Source organism: Oxyura jamaicensis, chromosome 1 (assembly GCF_011077185.1).
Source record: "Oxyura jamaicensis isolate SHBP4307 breed ruddy duck chromosome 1, BPBGC_Ojam_1.0, whole genome shotgun sequence".
NCBI classification, from domain to species: domain Eukaryota; kingdom Metazoa; phylum Chordata; class Aves; order Anseriformes; family Anatidae; genus Oxyura; species Oxyura jamaicensis.
The window spans coordinates 42,662,528-42,677,984 of record NC_048893.1 but is presented as its reverse complement, the minus strand read 5'-3'; the positions used below and the strand labels follow the sequence as shown (position 1 = coordinate 42,677,984).

The window sequence follows — 15,457 nt, the reverse complement described above, 5'->3', positions numbered from 1 at the left end:
CGTGGGCTGAACAAATGTTTTCCTTAGTGTGTGCGAGCCCATCCAGGCTTGGGAGAATGAGGCTAAAAGTCTTCATCTTGGCTTAATAAATAATAATTAATTGCTATTTTTTCATTATAAAACAAAATAGTCTTATGTTTGCGTTCCCAGGCCTTGTGCCTTCGAGAAATAAATGACAAGGACCAGGAACTCAGCCTGGCACATTTGCACAGAGATCCTGGCAACCTAATCCTAGTATTTAAAAGCCTGTACTGTACTCTCAGAAGCCATTGGCTACCACTCCACTAAGAAAAATACAAGAACCAACAGTGTTCTGTTAAACCACAAAATATATGCCAGCAAATGTGATTTGCACACAAGTGGGGCTGCAGTTAAATCTGTTATGAAAAACAGTCTTTTTAGGATAAGTGTGGAATTTTACAATTAAATTTAAGACTCATGCACAGACAGGGTTGTGTTGCTTAACCAGTCATGAGAGCTTTCTCTCTCTTTTTTTTTTTTTTTTCCCTTCTATTTTTTGATGGCAAAGCTTTATAATTACTTCACTTCTTCACAACTCCGTGTGTGTCAGCTCAGAATGTGGTTCAACTGAACAGCGAAACTTCTCCTTTCAGTCTATACTGGAAGGAGCAGTATTGCACAAAAGCAGAACAGAGATGGGTTAGTAAGAAGAGTGGCATTTTCCAAACCTGTTTTGCTTATGCACGCGCTATTGTTTGTCAGGTGTCAGATAGTTGTCACCAGTGAAAATGTGCAGTTACAAGAGGGCATGGAAAAACTGCAGGGTTTTCTTTTTCTTTAGGCTGAGTGTTCACCTATGTGCAAAATTATCAGCTTTCTGCTAGTATTGTGTTTCTTGAGAACAGTAGTTCATTTTCATTGCATTTTAGCTGTATTTTTTGAAACAGCAGAGTTTGATATATGGAACTTTCCAAGTGCACAAGTGAAAATATCAGAAAATAGATATTTTAACTTTAAAAATTACTAACCTTATTGTCTTGCTTTCTAACGCATAGTGGAATCTACTGAACAAATAAGTTATTGTTTTTGTTTCAGTTACCTTCAAGTTACTCTGCTTAGGCTCAACTGAGATGAAATGTGTATATATTGCAAGTAACTGAGCATAGTTGAACTAACTTTTAAGTTTGAGAGAAAATAAAAATATTTTGGGAATGGGAAAATTTCAGAGAATGTCCTGTGTAGGTTTCATGCAAGAAAATTTTGAACAGTTGAGCTATTCAAGCATATGAAAGTGTGAGCTTCACTGTTGGACCGTGTTTTTTCCTCACATTTTTCCCTTACCCTTGCAATTTCCCTCCACCAGCAAGACTGTGGTTCTAAGGCACAGAGAGTTTCATTCAGCTACTGTGTTCAGGTGAGCAAGGCATTCTTGCTAAGGAACAATGGAAATAGGGTTTTCTCTGTTCATACTTTGTGTTATCTGGCTAGAACCTTCTCAGCACTGTTCCACTCCTACTCGCTCCCAGCTCTGTTTAGGATGAGTTCAACACCTGCCAGCATGTGAAGTACTTCTGTAGGGTATGTATAGGCATTATGTTTGCTAGATAGGTTTTGTCAGTGCTGGATGCATGACCAACATTGCCTTACAGCTTTACAAGAGGGCACAAATGCCAGATTGTTCTTGACCATGTTCATCTTCATCTTACTACCTGTGGTAGTAACATGGAACCCACCAAGAGTCTGAGCTGACATTTCTGGAGAGTTTCACTTTTTGTTTAAGAGTTAGTGAAGAAAAATGCCTTCACGCTTATTGTGGCTGTTTATTATTGTGGCTGTTTATTATATTTTAACAAATACTTCAAGTAGGTGTCTGTTCAATGTCAGCACATAAAAGACAGGAGAAGACTTTTAAGATCCACATCAACTAGATTTTAGTGCCTGAAACATCAGCACTAATCACAACAAAAATTCTAGCATAGAAATATTGGGGTTTTCTAAACTAGAAAGAGAGCCTGTCCATTTCCTGCATGATGTCTTCAGTACAGAGCCAATACTAGGCACTGTTTATTTGTTTATTGCACTGCAGCATTGTCATCATATTTGTTATGATACTTAGATTGCTCAATGCTGAGTTAAACAGTCTCCTTCTTGAAAAAGTAGGAGAGTAAAAGATGTTTGTGCTTCTTTGTGGCATTGATAGGTCGGTGACAATGAAATTTGATAGCAGCAGGTAGTAATAAAAGAATGAGCCTAGCATTCCTCAAAAAATCATCACCTCTGCTGAGACAGTTGTATCATTTCCTGCTCCAGTGGTTGACAACAGCTATATGCAATACTTAGTACCAAAGTCTACCTGGAAATTAACATGACCTTGTTTGTATGTCTCTCTGTCTTCCTCAAGAAATGTATTTGGTACTGAGAGAAAAGAAACTACTGATATTTAATGTTTCCATGGTTCTGTTTACTATATCAACAGGACTGCATTTTTTGGTTTTTGTACCTTCTCTTACCTGGCTGTTATCAAGTAAAGTGTCTTATTTTAAAGAATATCAAATGGATTGCATCATGTAATTTATGAAATAGGAGGGTTTTTTCCTCCTCCATATGCCCACGCACACCACCAGAACTCTGTTTTTATCTTTCGCCTGTTTTTAGGTATAGGATAACATGGAGTAACTCTAGTTTTTGCCAAGAAGTAAATAATAATTTCAATGTCAGATCAAATGCCAGATTTGAGAGGGCAGCACTACAGTCACTGGTTGACCAGTGAAACAAGAATTCCTTGGTTTAGATTCTTGAGGCAATGTTGCTTGCAAGTCACTTGGATTGGATTTACTGCTAAAGCATATTCAGAAAAAGAAACAAAACCTATTAAAAAAAAAAAAAAAAAAGAACATTGGTGTCTTTACTCTTTGTACTGTGATTATACAATATGTTATTTTCAGTGTAAATTCCCTGCATGTATTTTTGGAGTCCTTCACGACCGAATGTTTTGAATTGTGAAAAGCAGTTGTGGTTGGTATAAGTTTTGCGCAAAAGCACATGTGGGGTCCATGTGCAACCCTCTGAAACTTTGGTACTGAAACCTATCAATTAATGCTGAGGCACTTGGGGAGTTGCTATGGTATCACTGCTGCCAACATTTTGAAGAACATGCATTTAAATTAAGGCGCTCAAACCTTCAAACTCAATGGACAAAATCATTTCTGGAATGTACTATGATGTCAATTATAATATTACTGCAGCTTACATAATATTGAATGTAGATCAGAAAAACTTTCCATTCCTTAATTATTAGGCTAATGAGAATTCCCACATATATCCTAGACTGAAGACCATTTAGCTTCTTAACTACTTCATGCTCTCTTTGTAATACTTTGCAAGATGTTTTGGTTTTGTGAGAACTCTCATACAATCTTTTCCTTTTGGTGCTCCTCTGTTTTAGCAGTTCTTTAAAGATAGAATTGACTGTCCTCTTTTTCTAGAATAGTTGGTATTTTAATAAAACAACTTGGAAAGGAGGAGAGGGAAGAAACAATTGCTGTGTCTAGCAGAAGTAGGTAGAGAACCTTACAGTGATGAGAACAGCCTGATTTTTTTTGGCATTATTCACTAGGTTACAGCTTCCTTATTGTGTGGAGAACGAGTAAGTCTGGAAATCCCTCTCTAAACTGCTTTTCAAAAAAATTCTAATTTATTACTAGAAATTTCCATCTTTGAGAGGGAAGAGAAAGAGGTTTTGGTGGTTTGAGCCCTCTTTCATGGTTTAGGATGTCAGAAGAATTATAGCCTTGTGTTACAGGCCATTGCTTTGCTAACTCTGCACTTTTTTGGACTCATAAACACAGTAAGTAATTCTACTTTTTGTAAAGATTCCATGTAAATCCTTTCTGTGGAACACGGGTTGCCAGCTGGTTGGTCTGTGCAAGAATGAGAGTGCTCATTAGCTGCGTAGGCTAAAGAAAATACAGGAAACAAGGGAAGGCTTTTTGGAAGATTGCTCACAAAAGAAGTTAATAGCTCTGTTGGCCAAGGACCTTTGTCACTTTCAGTGATGCACAAGGCTCTCTCTAGAGACTTAAAACTCCACAGTTAACAGTTTGTGTCATAAGAAGTGTATTAAATGGAATTCCTAAACCTGCTAGAGCAAGAAATTTTGTGAACTTCAGTGGCACTAGAGAGCCACTCCTCTCTGTATGTTAGTTTGAATCTTATTTGCTCGGAGTATAGGATTCATTCATGCACCTTTTGTTCCTAAGGATAGAAGTAATATTAGAACTATGTATGCTGAAAGGCAGCAGCAATGGAATTTGCAATACCCTGAAAGTTGAAAAGATTCCTAGAATTATGAATCTCAATTTTCTTCAAATATTAAACGTTGTAGAAAGGACTTCGAGTTTCTGTTGCTGCTTTCTTCTTATATAAAAGATGCTGTGCTATGTGTCACTTGTGCAAAAAACACAGAATTAACCAGAAGGCCCTGCAGAGAAATCGTCGTGTAAGTATTGAAGTTGTAAGTCTCATGGAAGGTGGAGGCCAATTAAAAAATACTTCCATCAGAAATTTCAAACGAAATGGACAGGGAATGAAGATGGGAGGCAAGAAAGCATTGGTTTTTGCATGGCTGTTGAGAAAGGGAGTTAATAAATAAATAAATAAGAAGATATACTATGTTGTTCTTTGCAGAGATACTTACTTAATGAATTTTCCTTTCAGCACCTAAGAGTCGTCTCCAGAACCGTTTACTCTTTCACCTGGCACATAAGGTATAATGTCTTTTCTTCACTCAAACTTGGTTTTGTTTTCTTTTCAATTTGGTAATGGTGTAATTTATGCTGGCAACCTGGCCAAATAATTAAATATCTGTGGTGGCAGGAGAACAAAGGTTTTCCACAACCACCCCACTGTATAAAAATGTGGAGGAGAAAGTTAAGTGTGAAAACAGGATCTCAGAATAATTGCCCTCGGCAAGTACCTAAAGTCTTACCACCCATTTCATGTAAGTCATAACATAAGAACTCGATGGTATTTTTGATTACAAAGAACCTAGGATTTTGAACAGAATCACAAACGTATAAGCCACTATTTTCTTTTTCTTTGAAGTATACCACGATTTCCTAATGCAGCTGTGTTATACTTAGCAGTTTGACCAGAAAGGTCCATATGTTATTACTGGTCCTCTTAAGTTGTTCAGTATCCAAGAAGTAATAATGTTTATGGCATGAGATTTACTTTAATTTCAACAATTAAATGACTATTTTGCTTACCACACATAGCTGTCTTCCCTGAAATCTAGTTTAATGCCATCCTGTATTATACCGAACAAGTAATGGGATACTGAAGAGACTGAGTTTTGGGTAGAAGAAAACACACATACCGAGTGTTAGCTTTGATGCTAAATTCTCTTTACTTGAATCTCTGTAAGTTTATGGAAGTAATCTTTATATGTTTTTGTAGTGGCACTGGCTCTTACAGATGCCTATGATAAAGAGAAGTTGAATAATTCCTAGTTCATGTAGTTAGTATTTGGGAATAAAAGACTTTATGAAAATATGAAGCCCCTGGAATTTAGTTCTGTTAAGCAATTCTCTTGCCTTTAGACCAGAGTATCGTGTGACTGTCTCAAAAAGGGAGAAAAAGGATTTGAAGAAAAATAGAGCAGATAAATGTTTTAGATGAAGTTGCATAAGATTGAATTTGTGTGTAGGATAAATTAATAATTACTGCTGCTGATATTAGCAGAACCAGCAAAGGGAAACACTGGAATAAGTGATTTGAGGAAAGTCATTGCTGAATAGCCTCAACTTTACTATTGTAATAGAATATAAGATGATTGTTTAACTCTAGTGCTTGTTTTTACCTTTGTGTGTTTGTTATGCATTAAACAACAAAGCTTTTAAAAAATAAATGGTTTAGTTAAACTGGAATTTTAAAGCAATGATGAAAGTGAACTTGTTAGTGCAGTAAAGAAGTATTGTGAAGATTAGTTCTTGAGTGTTGGAAAGGCTTGTGTTTTTCTGATGTTTATCCATGAGGAAAAAAAATATTGGATCTATAAGCAGCAAAGAATCAGCTGGATTGAATAGTAACAGTCAAATCTTGTGTTGTAAAATTCTGATTATGAGATAATTAATTCAACTCTTCCCCTCTTAACCAGCAAGGCAAGTGACATGTAATTATGTCTAAATCACACCTTAAAGGAAAATGTGTACTTAGTTTTAGCCTCATATTTATCTAGTTTCAGCTGGTCTGCCTTTTAACGTTTGGCTTTCTTTACCAGTCAAATTAACTTTGAAGTAACAGAGTTCTTCCAGATGTTAAAAATGAGTCACCTGCTACTTGCCAGCAAGGGCAAAACTAATCCAGCTAATTAACTTAAAACGTATTTCTCGCTGAACTCTTCTGAGAATGTCACACCTTCTGTTTTAGTTCAGTGATGAGAAGAAATTGATGAGCTCTCACCAGAATCTGCAAGACATTACAGAAGATCAGCTTAGTTTGGCATCTATCCACTACATGCGGTCCCACTACCAAGAAGCTATTGATATCTACAAGCGCATTCTTCTTGATAATCGGTTGGCATCTCTTCTTTAAACCTTAGTGTACTGTCTCTGATATTGCTGCTATTTAACTCCAGTTAGTTGCTTGCTTTCTGAAAGTAGGAATTTTCCCCAATTACTATGCCGCTTTCCAACTGCAAAATGTGCACAAGTTGCAGACCCCTCAATTTTGTTCATTGTAAATCATTATTGAAAAATACATGTTTAAGAAAGAAGTTTGTTCTTTATTGCTTTCTTTTAGTAATATTTTCTTGTAATTCATTCTGAGAGCCTTCTTTATTTTGTTACTTATTTCTTCTGAAATCATAAATGGTTATGTACCTGCTTTGTCTCTCATGTTCTCGCTCTTTCTCTGATGACCAGTCTGGTGACTCTTGCTTGTGATTGTTGATTCCTCCTTTGCTTGAAACATTTCATATTGTCTGCTTTTGACCTTGTGTCTATCTGTATTATCCAATCGGTAAAATTCTTATGTAGAGAGCTCCTTACATTTCTTTTAGTCTGGAATTATTTCCATTCTACTTATCCTTCATAACACTCATTTTTTCCTATCATATGCTATCATATTCTGCAACTTCTGAGTTCATAATTTAACAAAGAACAAAATGAATTTGTAAGTGGCTGGAAATACGATTTGGTAAAATAGGAACTGCTGCCCCAGAATATATAGCTGTCTTTTGGAAGTCCAATTCAGATCCATTGAGATATTTTCAAAGTTTTATGTCAGTATTAAATGTTTTTGCACATACTGCATAGAAAATCTTATTCTGCCAGGCCAAAAGTACAGTACTTATTTCCTGTGGATTTCCTTAGTGTGAATTAACACATTTTCAAAGATTTACAAACCAACAGTTTTGCACATAATTCTTTAAAGTTGCAATAGCTGACATTGATAAAACTCATGTACATCTGTAGCTGGATCTCTGCAATTTATATAACAATCTAGAGGTAGAAAAGTACCCAAAAAGTATTTTTCGGAAACCTCAATTTTGATGTGTTTGTAAGAGATGTATATAATCTGGTGGATTTAAATGTTGTCTTTAATCCTCTTTCCTCTGCTCTGCAGGGAGTACCTGGCTCTGAATGTGTATGTGGCCCTATGCTATTATAAACTGGATTACTACGATGTATCACAGGAAGTGCTAGCTGTTTATCTTCAGCAGGTTCCTGATAGCACCATTGCTCTTAACCTTAAGGCTTGCAACCATTTCAGGCTTTACAATGGGAAAGCTGCCGAGGTATCTGTTGGACAGTCCTTGCTTGCCTTTGTTTTAGTTCAAGATCACTTAGACGTTACTTTTCCTTGTTAGCTGTATTAATCAGTAATTTTGATAATGGCTTTGTATCATGTCATTGTGTCCTCTTAGAAATTTCATGTATTTCAGTTTCCCTGGTATTAAGGCACCTGTCCACATGCATGCACAGTGGTCTTACAGTTTTCCTGGTCTACTTTTGACCTAGTGTCTATAAATATCACCCAGTTGGTAAAAAGAATCTAGTAGAATTGGGAAGGTACAACTCTTCCAGTGACGCAGCACTGCTGGAAACGTTGTTGTCAGATTTAGGACTAATATGAACTTTTTTGTTTGTGTGCTTTTTTGTTTTCTCATTAAACTTTCTGATGTATGTAAATCCAGGCAGAGCTCAAGAACCTGACGGACAGTGCCTCATCATCTTTTGAGTTTGGCAAGGAACTCATTAAGCACAATCTGGTGAGAAATGTATTTCCTGGATTTCATATGGTCTGCCGTCATTTGTAGAGCTTTTCCTGATGACTTGTGAAAGGGAATATTTTGTGAACTGCAAACCTCTGAATCTCCACTGCCATATTAGTCCCATTCCAGAAAACCTACCTGTATAATCAAGCGCCATCAAGTTTTTGTTTGTTTGTTTGTTTTTCCCCCCGGCATTCTTTCCTTGTCAGTTTGAGACAGTGTCAATGAAAATAAGAATGTTGTTGCTTTTACCCCAAAGGCATATCAGAGTAATTTATGACCTGTAAGAATACCCTTGAAAAAATATTTTGTGGAGCTTAGTCAATAGGGATACTATAGAAGCAAGCCAGAATGCATGCCCCTGAACTGTTATTTAATACGACTACAGTTACAGTGGAATTCAGATAACTCAGGAAAATGGCCTTTATCTAAAATGTACTTTACAAGGAGTTCACAGGGAAAAAGATACTGATACAAGCTGAAGTATTTGTGTATTCTTTAGTAAGAGTAACACTAATCACCTGTTAGTGTTCCCCACAATGGTATTACCAATTTGCTGAACAACTGGCACTAGCTGTTATTTAATGATGGCCAGTTATTTAATGATGGCCAGTTGCTTGTTTTATCATTTTTCAAGAACAGTCACAACAAGCTAACTCTTTGTTTGTTTGTTTGTTTGTTGTTTTGTTTAGTTGGTTTGTTCTTGTTTGTACCACGAGTTAAAACTGATTTCAGAAGTTAGCATTCTTTATTTTGAGTGTTAGCCTTTTTGTCAGGAGTTTATTGAATCAGTATATTAGATTTTGTTGGAGGAACTGTCATGTGAGATTGAAGTATAAAGCATTGACTGTTCTGGTTATTTTAGGATCTTACAGCATTCTATACAAATGTTAGCCTATTTTTTTGGATACATGAATACATCATAAGCAAATTACAATTTTGTATGTGTTCTCCTCACTTTGATTCTAGGACATATTCTTAAAAACATTTAATGTGTATCACTGCTTTGAGCTGCTAAAAATGGAAATCAGTTAATCTCAGCTGATGGATTAAATGCTTAATATTCTTTAGAATAAAGATTGCCTCCCACATTAATTCTATTGTTATATTAAAGCAGGGATTACATCAATGCCAGTCCCATTGACCTTTTCCTGCTAATGAAATTAGTTCTTACAGGCCTATAAGAACTAATTTCATTGAATTAAGAGATCATAAACAGTATTCTAATACACAGTTTTTCAGTACTCTGCTTTTGTCTGCAGGTTGTATTCCGAGGAGGAGAAGGGGCTTTGCAGGTCCTGCCTCCTCTGGTTGATGTTATTCCTGAGGCAAGACTGAATCTTGTGATTTACTATCTCCGGCAAGGTAAATACACCTTCCTCTGGCTCATTCGTAGCTTCAGGGATGACTTTTACTCATCTGATCTCAACTGATTACTCCTTGAAATGTTTTTTTTCTTCTTCTTCTTTACAGTAATATGTAGTATTAATGTGTAATATTTAAAAGTAGTAATAGTGTATCTAGATCAGTTAAGAATGTTAGAAATCATTACTTCTAATGACTACAGCTGTCTCTCCAAAACTTACAGGGTCTCTGATAAAGATGCTCTGTACTGGAGTGACTGAAACACAAACTTGCATCTCATTTTTTTGTTAATGGCTCTGTGTTAACGGTCTACACCAGTGAAAACCAGGGCTGCTGCAGGGCTTCTTCTCATACCCTGCCAGCTACCCTGAGTCATGTGATCCCGTCACTTGCCTTTGTGCCAGCATTTAGGCTTATTTCTAACTTTTGTGCTGGCTTACTATGTGACTGCTTAAGGGGATGGGTAGGAAAGCAGATGTGTTGGTCAGGTATTGAGTTGTAGCCTGGCAGCTCCAATGTGTATTGCCGTAAGTCACCCTGGAATACTGTCCCCACAGCGTATGGCTGGTATGTACTAGCAAAATAAATAAATAAATAAATAAATAAATAAAATTTTTGTTTGATAAGGCTTATTCTTCTTATAGGCAGACTATAATGCTGTATTAACAAAATTTTGTCAGTTCAAAGGACATCTTCATAACATTTAGGATCTTTTCAATTATTTATTGGGGAGACATTAAGTTGTTTATTGAATTCAAAATTTACAGTTAAACGTCTGTACTAGTAGTGTTTTTTGCTTGTTAGAATTAGTATCAGGTAAGAGCTGCTGGATAGATTTTGAAATTTTGATAAGGAAAAGATGAAGTCTCCCTCCAGAACCATCTTACCTTATCTTCCTTGAGGGCTAAATAAATAAATATGAGAAGAGATATGACAGGAAAGCAATGTATTTATTATCTTGACCTTGTACTGTTGAGAAGGTGTCCACTGGATTATGAATAAGAGGCCAAGTCATCTCTACTAGGAAAATTGTAGTAATAAAGAAGCTATTACTCACTCCATGTTTGTTATTTGAGTTCTAGAAAACCATCATCATTGTGATATAAATTCACAGTGATTTATAGTTACCTTTCTCCTCCTGTCTAAATGCTTTATTCTTTCCCCAATGTATTGGGGAACATTGTAGAGGAAGAGTGATTTGTTCTAATACAGTGTGCTGTGGTTTGTCATGCATTCTAACATGTGGTGTTTCAGATGATGTGCAGGAGGCTTATAACCTGATTAAAGACCTGGAACCTACAGCTCCACAGGTAATTGGAAACTGATGTAATGGTACATAAAGACAGAGGTTATAAACTGGTATGAAATTTGCCACATACAAAACTGGTGTCATGAGGACAGCTTGCCCCATTCCCACTCTTTAAACTGTAGTGATTTATCCTTTTCTCAATTGTAGACTTAACACTCATGTATATTGTATGTATGTACATGAGTACTTAGCATGTTTAGTACTGCATACCTACGGTCAACTAAGTATACAACTCTGTGTTCAGACTTGGTTCTAGGGAGCTGACCATTACTGCATATTCAAAAGCCCTCTTCTAACTCTAGTTCTTTGTCACTTCTGCCTTGGTGATGGTTACCAACCCTGAGATATGCTAGTTCAGACGCTCATGTGGTTTGTCCTGAAGCCATTTCAATAAAAACGAGCAAAATTAAATTGAACAGATTAAATAATACTTCTTTTCTAATCCTGTCTCACTTTAACTGCAATGAGTGAAAACTGCTGCTGTCATTTTCTTCTGTGGCTGTTCCAACATCTTTAGTCTCTGATTTATTCCTTTTTGCAGTTTGTTTTCTGAAGATCACATAGCTGGGCATGAAAGAGACCTTTCATGAGTATGTGTGAGGATTAGATGGAGGGAGGGAAAAGCTAAACCTTGAGCGCAGATCTGGTGATTCCGTGCTGAGGATATCTTCTGCTGTTCCTTTTTACTTCTTGCATTTTTCACTATAGCAAGACTTACTTGAGCAGCTTTATGCAGGTATTGCTTCTTTAGCCTCTGTTTTCTCCCTGCACTTTTCCCATACATGCTTAGTATAAATGCCATTATATCGTTCCTGATAACCCACTTGATATATTTTAAAATGAGAATCTTTGTGCTTTTTTCTTCCATTTTCTCGCTCACACTTGAAATGAACTCCTCATTAAGACTTGCAAAACTACTTGTGTATCCTCCTGCAGTTCTTTTCAAATTTTCTCTTTGTCATGGGGTCTGTAGGATTTAATTTTGCATCTGTAAGAGAGTTACTGAAATGATTACTTAGTATGCAGGCTAGTATTCCTAGATTGTTTCTTTACACTCTGTTTTTGGTCTTTGTATGTCTTTTTTTTCCTCCTTTCCTGTGTTTACATCTGTTAGGGTTGTCTGAGTTCATCAGAAGTACCTACTACAACAGATTGATAGATAGAGCTCTGAATTATAAAATTTAACCAAGACAAGTAAGTCTATTACGTGCTGAGAAAATCTTGCTCTATGAAGAAGCCATCATCGTAGCTCATGGTAGAGATTACGACATACTTTGTTCCTATTCCCAGTTTCAGTAGAATAGCATGAGCACAAACCTCTTGACATTTTTACCCTGATGAGAAAGGCCATGCATTTTGGTGCATGATTGGTGGTGATTACAGGTAACCAATGTGTGTACTAGAAGTGGGATTTGAGCATTAATATAATAATATTGCACTTGATTATTGGCCAGGCAGTGGTGAAGAGGGCATGATGCTGTGTTCTGGTGTAACTTCTGGTGCAAAATCTTTGAGCATAAATTTTTATCAGAAAGCACACTTCTCTCTGTAGCCCAGACATTAAACAGTAGTGACTTGTTAACAAGTAGAATGGATTTTTGGGGAGTAACTATGTACAACACTGTGCTGAAGCACTTGTTATCATAATAACCAGCTATCTATTAAACTGAGTTGAGATAGAGTTAACTTTAGGACGAAAATGATGTACAAGTAGGCTGTTCTGTCTTCTTAAATCTTCACATTGTCTTCTCTGATCCCCTTTTTTTTTCCAGGAGTACATCCTCAAAGGAGTGGTAAATGCAGCTCTTGGACAAGAAATGATTTCGGTGAGTTAAACCCATGAGATTCTCCAGCTTCTTAAACAGTAGGATGTGAACAGATTTGTAGGAACTGGACTAGATTGAAAGGGGCAGTAATTGCACATTTAGACTGCAAGATCTCCAAGTCTCATCATCTTCCTCCCTGCAGTTCTTCGTCCATAATGAATGAACTGCAAATCTTTGTTACTAGTTCTGAAAATAAATCAAACTGAATTTGGATTTCCCGTCCTGCTTCCACAACCTTGTTTGCTTTCTACTGTATTCCAGTGTATCTAGGCCCATACAGTGGCCTATTTTACCTTTTCTGGTTTTACTTCATCCACAGTTTGCCTACTTATTATGCTTCATTTCTCTCATCTATCTGTCCTCAAAGTGTGTTTTTACTGTCTACTGTAGTATCAACTCTGGAACTCATGCTGTATTTTTTTTCCCTCTTCTAGAGAGATCACCTGAAAATTGCTCAGCAGTTCTTCCAGTTGGTGGGTGAATCAGCCAGTGAATGTGGTATGTCTGAAATGTTCTTTCTCCATTACGTAATCCCTCTTATGATATCCAAATATATACCCTCATATCTTCATCTGACTGTTGACTGTTAGCTTGCTTAGTGCCAGGATTTTTGTAGCTATAATGAGTAACAGAAAGTCTAATTTATAATGTAAAATAAATTTACAAGTTTAAATTAGACGTCTCAATTTATTCCAAACTTTACTATATGAATTTGGCCAGAAAAGAGGCTATACTGTGAACTGCTAGTCTTCACCGATAGATATTGTGGCAGCTTGTCTTATATTAATAATCCCCTCCATAGAAACAGAAGACAACAGCATAACTGGATGAAGTGTGTGGTAGAAACACTAACAGATACAAATCTAGGACTGCTAATGAAAGCCTGCAAGCCTATCAAGTATGTAGAGTCCTAGCACAGTGTGTCCCTGGAAGTAAGGTATTAAAAGAGAGAGGAATTTGGCTATAGAGAGAAAAGGAGTCTCTGGGACTAACTTGCTGGTTTAATTTAAAAAAAAAAAAAAAAAAAAAAAGACCCAACAACAACAAAAAATGATAGACTAACAAGAATAAATAAATTAAATACATTTAAACAAAACAATAACTAACTACTAGCCAAAAAGATCTTATCTTCCCTCCCCCTCACCAAGTAAAACCAAAAGTCCCAAATCTAAAAAGCCAGCAGTTGGAAAACAGAAGCTCAGTGGAAATACGGCTTCCCTGTTTTCTTTGTGGTCATTGCCATTATTCTATAGCCAGACATACTGATAGTATTTCTGACGCTATTGTCACTATTTCTGTAGACAGATAACTTACACGTGCTTATGGAACAGACAGCTCATGGCCCTCAGAAACAGAATGGTGTCTCCTTTGTTCATACATAGTGCCTGAAGAGAAGGAGTTTGAGAGACAGAGAAGCAGCCCTGATGAAACTCCCAGAAATACTACTGAGCCATTCTGTTCTCACACTTGCAGTCACTGAAAGTGATCCTATAAGTGAGCCTTCCCTAACACATTCCTTTTGCCCTGAGTTTATCCCTTTGGTGTTGTAATCCTAGCCAACAGAAAGAAGCAATGTGAACTGTAGTGGTGGAGGACTCTGTTACTGGATGTATAGCTGGGTTTGTGATGCCAGTAAAGTCACGGGGTGATGCATACAATGGTGTTGGACCTCTTAAGGCAGTCATGCAAGTGTGATGAGTGATCATAGCACACATGGATAACGATAATACAGATATAGCTAGAGAAAAGATATCCTGAAAAGATGTATAGTGAAGATACAACCCAAAAGCAAAATTTAAATTTAGAAAGCTAAAAGTGTTAATTTTATTCTGAAATATTTTAAACCAATCTGCAAAACAAGACCCAGAGGCTGAGATTTAACATATGATTAAGGAACAGAAATACAGTCTTGTTAGGAAGGTGCTCTTCAGGGGGATGGGCAGGAAGGGAAACAGCCTTTGGGAAATATTGATCACGTGTAAACCTGAATGGAAATGTTAGTACTGCAAGCATTTTACACTGTTGTTATTCCCATTTAAAAACCTTTGTCACATTTTTAAAAACGTGGAAGAGTGCTGACAGATAGAGAAGAGGAGGTGACTCCTCCTTTAAAGGCAAAAGAGAATGATTTCTGTATCCTCAAATGAAGGACAGGTGCAGGTCAACAAACTGTAAAGGAAGAAGAAATAAACAGAGTTCAGTTGAGGTAGGACGTAACAGAAAACAAACAAATGAAAACCAAATATACAAGTGTTTTTGTACAAATACATGATGTTTTATAAGGGGGTGAATAAAGTGGAACACCTGCTTTTAGAAGAGGCTGTAGGCCTAAAATCATTTAAAAAACATGACTGGAGGAAGGTAATGTGTAGAATATTGTTTGGATTTACTTTCTAACTGAGTGTTACAAAGTAGGTGATGCCAGTGGAGAAATGGTTTTAAGCATTACAGAAACCTTCTCTCAAAATAAAGTAAGTATGCTTTCTTTATCAGTGAGTAACATAAACCTGTTTTAAATTGCATGTTCAGTTAATATGATATACATAGCATCGAGGGTAAATTATTCACCAACCAGCCTGGATGGGAACAGTGACTGGCATATCAAGGAGCTTAGAGATTTTATAGATAATTAAATAATAGTTTGAGAGTTCTGTTCTGCCCATGCTGTCCTGGCAAATAAAGACGTGACTACCTTTGCCGATGGTACAAAATTACTCATGG

General features: G+C 36.6%; 1 protein-coding gene across 1 annotated transcript in view; it reads left to right on the top strand.

Annotated features, from left to right (window-relative positions):
* Positions 1-15,457, top strand: part of TTC26 (tetratricopeptide repeat domain 26) — a 49,039-nt gene that overhangs the window by 10,993 nt on the left and 22,589 nt on the right. The window contains exons 5-12 of the mRNA XM_035338384.1: positions 4,678-4,727; positions 6,391-6,536; positions 7,588-7,759; positions 8,159-8,233; positions 9,499-9,601; positions 10,856-10,911; positions 12,683-12,736; positions 13,171-13,234. Coding sequence (XP_035194275.1) covers positions 4,678-4,727; positions 6,391-6,536; positions 7,588-7,759; positions 8,159-8,233; positions 9,499-9,601; positions 10,856-10,911; positions 12,683-12,736; positions 13,171-13,234 — 720 coding nt within the window. The remainder of the gene's footprint in view (positions 1-4,677; positions 4,728-6,390; positions 6,537-7,587; positions 7,760-8,158; positions 8,234-9,498; positions 9,602-10,855; positions 10,912-12,682; positions 12,737-13,170; positions 13,235-15,457) is intronic.